The 8,675-nt window shown below is 46.4% G+C and overlaps 1 protein-coding gene across 1 annotated transcript; it reads right to left on the bottom strand.

Annotated features, from left to right (window-relative positions):
- Positions 1-389: 389 nt before the first annotated feature.
- Positions 390-8,074, bottom strand: GIMAP5 (GTPase, IMAP family member 5). Its single transcript, XM_030308801.1, has 3 exons — positions 7,945-8,074; positions 3,382-3,430; positions 390-1,464 (listed from the first exon to the last, which is right to left on the bottom strand). Exons 2-3 carry the CDS (start codon positions 3,422-3,424, stop codon positions 578-580), a joined length of 930 nt encoding a protein of 309 aa, XP_030164661.1. The 5' UTR covers positions 3,425-3,430; positions 7,945-8,074; the 3' UTR covers positions 390-577.
- Positions 8,075-8,675: the final 601 nt, after the last annotated feature.

The raw sequence follows: 8,675 nt of genomic DNA, 5'->3' as shown, positions 1-8,675 counted from the left end.
TTATTTATTTTTGGGACAGAGAGAGACAGAGCATGAACGGGGGAGGGGCAGAGAGAGAGGGAGACACAGAATCGGAAACAGGCTCCAGGCTCTGAGCCATCAGCCCAGAGCCCGACGCGGGGCTCGAACTCACGGACCGCGAGATCGTGACCTGGCTGAAGTCGGACGCTTAACCGACTGCGCCACCCAGGCGCCCCAAGAATTCTGCCACCAGCTTTTAATGTAACACGTGTCTCCCCTCGACAGCATCGTTGCACAAAATAGGGCCCAGAGGTAGGACATCCGCACAGCTTCACGGTCCACCACCTTCCTTCCTGCAGACATCCTGTGACAGTTAGTTTCTCATCCCTTTTGTTCTTACTGCTACAATTTTTAACAAAAACAAAAAATTTGTTTTCCTTTGGATTTTATTTACCTAAAAGCACTTGAAAAAAAAAAAAAGAAAAGCTGGCATGTCTAATGCAAGGAAGAGAAACTGAAGTGAAATTATGTAAAAAAGCATATAAAGAATCTGACACAGACAGAGACGGGGACTCAAAAAATAATATAGCTGACTGCAGAAATCATCTGAAAACGCTCAGTGTGCATGAGTAATACACAAGTTAATTAAAACGGCAAGAAAAATCAGAAAGCATATAACAAGGAAGGCAGATATCCCAGGGTTAGAAAACACCCAGTTTTTGACTCTGAGGAGCACCCTGGAGGCCCAGTTACTGCCTCTCTCTTTCAGGGCTCGCTGTTGCTTTTCCACATACTCCTGCACCTTGGTCAGGAAGCGCCTGTGCTCTTCCCCGTGGGCACTGCCCCTGTCTTGCAGCAGCATCTGGGCTTCAAAGAAGAGGCTGTTGGTGTGGAAGGCGCCCTGGTTCTCCCTCTCCAGCCTCTCGACCACGGCCATCAGCTGGGCCCGCTGCTCCCCCTGCTCCTCCCCGGTGGCTTTGTTGTTGAAGGCACAGTACCTCTTGCTGCACTCCTGGACCACGCTCCTCAGGCTATGGTTGTCCGTGTTTGCGACGTAATTGTCCAAGGACTCGCCCATCAAGTCCTCCTTGTGGGTGAAGAGGACCACCATGTGTTTCATGGCTTCTTCCCCGAAGATCTCCATCACCCTCCTCACCGCCACCGTGTCCTGGGCGGTGAAGCGCCCCAGCTGGGTCACCAGCAGCAGCACGTGGGGCCCCGGGGCAGAGAGCAGGTAGCAATCCCCGATGTCCTTGTACGTGTCCTGGGTCTGAGCCCCTGCCTCGAAGATGGGGGGTGTGTCAACCACCAGGATGTTCCTTCCATCCCAGGTCCCTGTCTCTGCCTGGCACTTTCTGGTCACAGGCTGGCTCCTCAGCTTGGACTCGAACACTGGCTGGCAGAGGATGCTGTTCCCTGTGGCACTCTTCCCGCTGCCTGTCTTGCCCACCAGGATGATCCTCAGTGAGGACGATGTTGCAAACCAGTTATCTTCCCCTCTGCCTATGAAAAAACCAATTTGTGTGTGTCTTACTAAGTTAGTGATTAAGATTTCCAGGGCAGGGACCTTCATGGAATCGCATGAAAACTCGTGGATCTCCCTGTCGCCAAAACAGTCACATCTAAATGCATATGAAAGTTCGTATCCTTTAGGATGTTCTTGGATCATAGAAAGCCTATGTTAGAAATTAGAAGCTTGGACCCACAGCCAAGGGAGGGACCGCTCCACTGAGAAGAATGCTCTAAGCACTTCATCTACAGCAGGGAAAATACAGCTTTTTTTTTTTTTTTTTTTTTTTTAAAGGAATGTGATCCCAGGGCTTTTCCATAGATAGTGCTTTGGTCAATTTCATGCTAGATAAATGTGAGATTAGAAGGAGGCAGAGGATGAGAAGCCACGAATGAGAAAACATTATCACCTCTTTTCCACCCACAAATCCCCAGGCTCAATGCACACATATGAACCTCAGGCGTAAAGTGCATCTCAGCTGTCAGAGCTTCAGTGACCTCCCGCCAAGGACTAGCTGAATGTCCCTGGATGGCTGCTCTGTGGGTGGGCAGTTGGAGGCTTGAAACTGAGATGATAGAAGGTCATTAACGTCAAGGACAAAGTCTGGGAGATGCCCCTGGATGGGAGGCTGAAGAGAAGTGGAAGAAAGGACATTAGAAGCACATGTGTTGGAGATATCTGGCTGAGTGAACTACACAGGAAACTGGCTGAGTGAACTGCACAGGGAGGTGTTGGAGGTGGGGTGACACGAGCCAAGAGCTAAAATCTTCAAGGGTTGGAGGGGGGTGAGAACCTGAGGACTTTTAGAGTCTTCATGAGTTCAAATGAATTAAGGCCATTTCAGGCTCCTAAAATCTGTTATTTTATTCCTTCTACTTGGTGTTGGTTCCTCCTCTCCTTAAGCATTTGGAGCATGCAGGGTTACTAAATCTCTACGGGAACTCTTCCTCTTTCCAGTTGGGAGCAGACAAGGAAAGAGAAATCATTTTCACAGCCTGGTTCCAAATCCTCCAAACCCTGACGTGAAGTTTCACCTCCACATCTCCCACCGATCATGTGCAGGCGAGAGTGTGCTGGGCATGATGATGACAGGGAAGGGGAAGAACAGGTGACAGTTGTCTCTTTCTTCTTCAGCTTATTTTTTTTTGTGTGTTTACTTATTTTGTGAGAGGAAGAAAGCACGAGCAAGGGAGGGGCAGAGAGAGAGAGAGGGAGAGAGAGAGAATCCCAAGCAGCCTCTGCACTGTCAGTACAGAGCCTGTGGCAGGATTGGATCTCACAAACCATGAGATCATGACCTGAGCCGAAATCAAGAGTTGAATGCTTACCTGACTGAGCCACCCAGGTGCTTCTTTATGTGTATTGTCTTTGGTGATATGTTTCTTCATATCACCCATTTTTTATTTATTATTTATTTTATTTTTGATGTCTTAGTATTAAGTTTGAAGATTTCTTTTTTTTTAAATATTTATTTATTTTTGAGACAGAGAGAGACAGAGCATGAACAGGGGAGGGTCAGAGAGAGAGGGAGACACAGAATCCAAAGCAGGCTCCAAGCTCCGAGCCATCAGCACAGAGCCCGACACAGGGCTCGAACTCACGGACCGCGAGATCATGACCTGGGCTGAAGTCGGACGCTCAACCGACTGAGCCACCCAGGCGCCCCATGAAGATTTCTTTTTTGTATATACCATAATTAGGTATGGATTTTTCCAATATTTTTTCCCAGTCTGTAGCTTATATTTTTTCATTCTCTGGACAGTGTGTCACACCAAAGAGTGCCACCCAGGCACCTCCTCAGTTTAAAGTAACTGGGTTTCTGTCCCCGTGTTTGAGGTGAGAGTCGGTGGAGACAGAACAGTGATGCTCCCAGGTGCCTGGAGCTCCTGCAAACGCCGAGGCTTTCTTACCTTCAGTCATAGTTCCATATCTGCTTCTCTGAAGCCCTTCCATTCTCTTCTGGAATAAAAAACAGGAAAGGAATAAAAGCAAGTGTCCATATGGGAGTTGCTAAGGCCTGAGAACACTTTCAATTCAGACAACTAAGAATAATTATCCTAGGATGAGCCATTTCCATTGCTAATTTTCTAGCTCATATTATACTTCCAAACATCTATGAATAACTATGCAAGCCAGGCAAAGTTAAGTTAGGTTATGTTAACGCAATGCACTGTTGCTTTTTTTTTTTCAACTTATAGGAAATTAGGAAAGATTTTTAAAACGGAATCAGTTGGTTTTTATTTCTCCAACTTGAAAAGGAATGAAATGAAGAAAGCATTCTTCTATGGAACCAGGAGTGGGGCATTATTATTAGTTGGAATCAAAGTAGGCAAACTTGCTAGAATACAGAGAAAAAAAAAAAAAACAAAACCCTGCCTTTCTGTAAATAACACTGGTTTGTTTGAAGTACTGAGAGTTTTTGCTCCCAGAAACTGTGTCAGATACTCCATTGGCAAAGAGGAAAGCACAATGTTCCTTCCAGTGGGACAGCGGGATGGGAACAAGGTTAACTTCAGGCACTGACAGCAGAGGAAGTAGTTGTAGAGGGCCGAGCCCCAGCACCTTCCTTACCACCCCATCCCCCACCTTGCCCCACGCCAGAGAGTTTGGTGGAGAGAAGGTGGTGCCATGACTGAAGGGACAGAATCAACATTCAGGACAAATTCAGGATAAACTCATTGCCTGCTCAGATCTTAATCCAACTTCTTTCCTGGTGGGCTCTGAGGTCCTGGTCCCCAGATAATCGCCTTTTCTGTATCTCAGCGGATTTAATCAGAAATCGGCACCAGGATTGGCATAAATGTTTCATTCAAATGAGGCAGATTATTGGGTCATTCTTCTTGGTATTAGGAAAGGTAAGTAAGCATTAGATAAGGTAGGCACGAGACATGCAATATAATTAAGATGAACTCTGAGGTTCTTTGTCTTTATCCAGGTTTAAAGATTACGCGGTTTTGGAACACGTTTTTTAAGTGGAGAAATGCATGAAGTAGCTACCATTTGCAATGAACAAATGTAAATATTTGGGCATTTTTACTGGAGCTATTCTGTTTAAAAAGTCAAACATTACACATGTAGTTTCATTAACATTGTTTGGCTCCCCAGTCTTATTGCCCCTCCCTCTGTCCTCTGAAAGACAATATTCTGAGGATTTTATGGATCATTCTCGTTTGCCTATTTATACTTCTGCATACACATGTCTCTATAGATAATGTATAGTACTGGTTTTGTATTTTAAGCTTTTTATGTAGATGACCTTGTTTATGGAACATTTTATCAATTATCAACAAACTTTGAGCTGTTTCAAGCTATGTGCTTGTACTATCAACAATGCTGCAAAAGAATCCCCATGTATGTCCTCTTGTGCATACGCGCAGCAATTTACCTGGGATAAACAGCTGCCATCTGACTAGGTATTGCTAATTATGCCCTCAGGATGGTTGTGCTAACTCGCATTGGCACCAGCCACATATGAGAATTCCCAAACCTTCACTGGCATTTGGTGATATTAGACTTAATGTTTTGTCGCTCTTCTGGGCATAAAAAAGGATATCTTAATTGGTTTAAACTTGAATTTTACTAATTGCCATAGAATCAAAAGTGTTTGTCATAGCTTATTGGCTACTCAGGTGGCTTCTGTCATATAGAAATAACTTCTGCATGCTTTTCTACTCATGCAGTGGATGTGTTTTTTTTGTTTTTGTTTTTGTTTTGTTTTGTTTTGTTTGGCCCTCCTTAGGGGAAACCATCCTCTTCCACATTATCAGAATATATTAAGACAATTTCCTTCTTTTCCCTTCTTCCTTTCCTTCTCTTTCCTTTTCCTCCCCTCCCTTCTTTAAGCCCAGAGAAGACCATTTGCCTCACCATCTTTCACATGCTGTCCTTTGCTTTTGGTGAATTATATTCCAGCTTTTGCTAAAACTCCTCAAGTTCTCTGCCATCTTTTGTATTTTTAGACGACATTTTCTGAGGTTTGGGAACCTCATAAAACATGCTGGAATCAATCTACTGATTCCGTAAAGGCGATGATGATAGGGATGAGGATGTTGATGATGGGTTTCATCACTGTGAACATCCTCTGTGCAGTCATCTATAACCTTCAGAATTCTTTCATGTCCACGATTCTAACTGTTCTTCTAAGTTCCCTGTGATGTGAGGGGTGCCTGGGTGGCTGTCGGTTACATGTCCAACTGTTGATATCAGCTCAGGTTGTGATCTCATGGTGGTGGGATTGAGCCCGTCAGGCTCCATGCTGAGCATGGAGTCTGCTTGGGATTCTCTCTCTGTCTCTCTCTCTCTCTCTGTCCCTCCCTCCCTCCCTCTCTCTCTCTTTCTCTCTCAAAATAAAGAAAAACAAAAAAAAAATAAAGAAATAAATTCCCTGTGATGTGATCAAGATAGTCTTGAAATTTCTATTAAAATATTAGGAAATTGAGCATCAGATGACTTGCCCAAGGTCACCCAACTGCCATGGAGCTAAGCTATAAAAAAGGCCCCTTTTGCCTGCATATCCTCCTTGATTCCACAGGGGGTAAAAGAGATTATTCCAAAGAAGTCCACCATCATCTTGGAACACCGCATACAATGTTAGCATCCCACAGTCAGAACATCAACTGGTGTTGACAGGCTGGATGTCTGCCTTAGAATCAACATGGAGAATTGTATTGCAAAATCCTTAAAATTTTTCTTTTACATTTATTTATTTTTGAGAGACAGCATGAGACAGTATGTGAGTTGGGGAGGGGCAGAGAGAGGAGACACAAAATCCAAAGCAGGATCCAGACTCTGAGCTGTCAGCACAGAGTCCGACTCGGGGCTTGAACCCACGGACCGCAAGATCATGACCTGAGCTGAAGTTGGCTGCTCAACTGACTGAGCCACCCAGGCGCCCCTATTGCAAAATCTTGAGTGCATGTTCTAAAAAAAAAACATATATATATATGTTCAAAAAAATTTGCAGGAGGCAGGAGTTGCTCTGAATTGAAGTAGTTTGGTTTAAAATAATCTGGTGTTTTTGCTTGACTTGATTAAGTGTGACCCAAATGGTGCAGTGTGGCTGTCTCAAAAGGCCAATCAACTCAGGTTACATTAGTGGAAATGCAGTATAGTGGTTCTTCTGAACTATCTTCTGAGTGGGTCAGGCTGCCGGGGGGAGACATACCTCCCCCTGAGGGATGGATTTTTAGGCAGATATTAACAAATAAGGAAGTGTCCAGAGGCAAGTCTGAAAGGATATTGACAGAAATGTTAAAATGAGTCACAGACAAAATATTAACAGGGTGGAATAAAGCCTCGGAAAAGGCTGGGGAAGGATTGTATACCTGAAAGAATGTGGTACGTGTCAACCTCAGCACAGGCAAAAGTGAGTGATTTGGGAACGAAGGCAGATTTCTTCTCCAAAAGGAAAATTCTGCTAACCTTCTCCAAAATGGGGCGAGGTATCATAAGAGAGTGGCAGGCAGCATGTAAGCAGAAATGACAGAATCAGACAGGGATTGTAGGAGGATCTAGCCTAGGTAGGAATTGAAAGCAAACATAATGTGCATTCTGATTTTAAAATTGTAGGAGCCTGATTTTATCATGATGCTACTTCATTTTATCAAACCATGAGAAAGCAGACTCTCTAATGCTGTTCTGGGAAAGATAAAACATATTTCTTGCCTAATTCACAAATATCTCCTTCACTCATCTGCCCAGTCCCTGTATTTCCTGGTTTGGCTCACTTGTTCTGTACTTCAGTCACTGTGAGGTTGTGACACAACTCCCACCAAGGGTTAGCAGACAAAAGGATTGTTCCCATATGCCCTGAGCATAGTATGTTTGCCCTAGAATAGAGTCCTACCTGTATCGTGTCATACAAAAGATGGGGGGGGGGGTATTTGGGGGAGAATGGAATGGCTTCTGATCAAAGTCATGGGACAATGTCCCCTGAGGGGTCTTTTTGGAACACCTGGCCCATGGGACTGGTGTGTGTGGGGGTGAGGGAATAATAATCCCACATTTGCCCTTTGCAACCCTAGGAATGCGTCCTCTTCTCCCAGACCTTTCTGGGCCTTGGCACAAGTCAGGGATCGAGGGTGGTGGGGAGGTTAAGAGATTGAAACTGAGACGTGTGTCCCTACCTGGCTAGGGTACCTGGGGCGTTTGAGTTTTCTCATCTGTCAAAGGGGAGGACAATAGTCCTGCTTTAAGAAACTCTGCGAAGCTCATGAGGATCACAGGGGCCAGGAAGTGGACAACTGGCCTGTGGCGCCATGAAATGTGCTGGGTTGTGAGTGCAGGCTGAGTGGTTCCAAGCCTGTTTCCAGCCACCCCGAATCCCCTGAGCCCGTAACTCCCACCATCACCATCCGGGTTCACTGAGGGGCGAACCCACAAGTCCTGCACCCTGGGTGAGATCACACCAGAACTGGGTGGGACTAAACCTTGGGCCCTCAGACCCCCTAAAGACTTTGGGACCGTCCCCTTACCAGGAGCGGCGCTGCGGGCTGCGTGCTCGACGTGGCTCTCGCGGTGGCGGGGACGCGGCGGCAGGAGGCTCTCGGAGGCCCGTGGCTCTCGGGCGGCTTTCGGGGCGGCTCTCGGGGCGGCGGGGACGCGGGTGGCTCCCGGGGATGGGGGGTGGGGTGAGGGCGGGGACGTGGGCGGCTCTCAGGGCGATGAGGGCGCAACAGGAAGCGGGGCGGGTGCATTTAGGGAGGAACCGCGGGGGAGGCCGCGGGCTCCAGGGCTCGGCCTTGGCTCCAGAAGGCAAAGGGGATCAGGGAGCCTGGCCCCCGCCCGGCCCAGACGGGGACGGTCCCTTGGGGTCCGCAGCACCTGGAGAGCCGCGAGTGAGTGGGTGGCTGTGTGGCTCCCATAAGGGGACAATTCCTGTTTGAGCCTGCTGGGGTCGCCATGCCTCCTCCCATTGCCTTCCCCCCCCCCCCAATATTATTTTATTTTATTTTATTTTATTTTATTTTATTTTATTTTACTTTATTATTTCATTCCATTTCATTTCACTTCACTTCACTTTATTTTATTTTATTTTATTTTATAATATGAAATTTATTGTCAAATTGGTTTCCATACAACACCCAGTGCTCACCCCAACAGATGCCCTCCTCAATGCCCATCACCCACCCTCCCCTCCCTCCCACCCCCCCATCAACCCTCAGTTTGTTCTGTTTTTAAGAGTCTCTTATGGTTTGGCTCCCTC

This window comes from Lynx canadensis, chromosome A2, assembly GCF_007474595.2.
Source record: "Lynx canadensis isolate LIC74 chromosome A2, mLynCan4.pri.v2, whole genome shotgun sequence".
Lineage (NCBI taxonomy): Eukaryota > Metazoa > Chordata > Mammalia > Carnivora > Felidae > Lynx > Lynx canadensis.
This window is presented reverse-complemented; position numbering and strand designations above follow the sequence as displayed.

Excerpts from the sequence above, each read along its gene's own strand:
- GIMAP5 (XM_030308801.1), bottom strand. The coding sequence starts at position 3,424 with ATGGAAGGGCTTCAGAGAAGCAGATATGGAACTATGACTGAAG. Across the intron at positions 1,465-3,381 it reads ATATGGAACTATGACTGAAG|GCAGAGGGGAAGATAACTGG; the intron begins GTAAGAAAGCCT and ends GTTTTTTCATAG.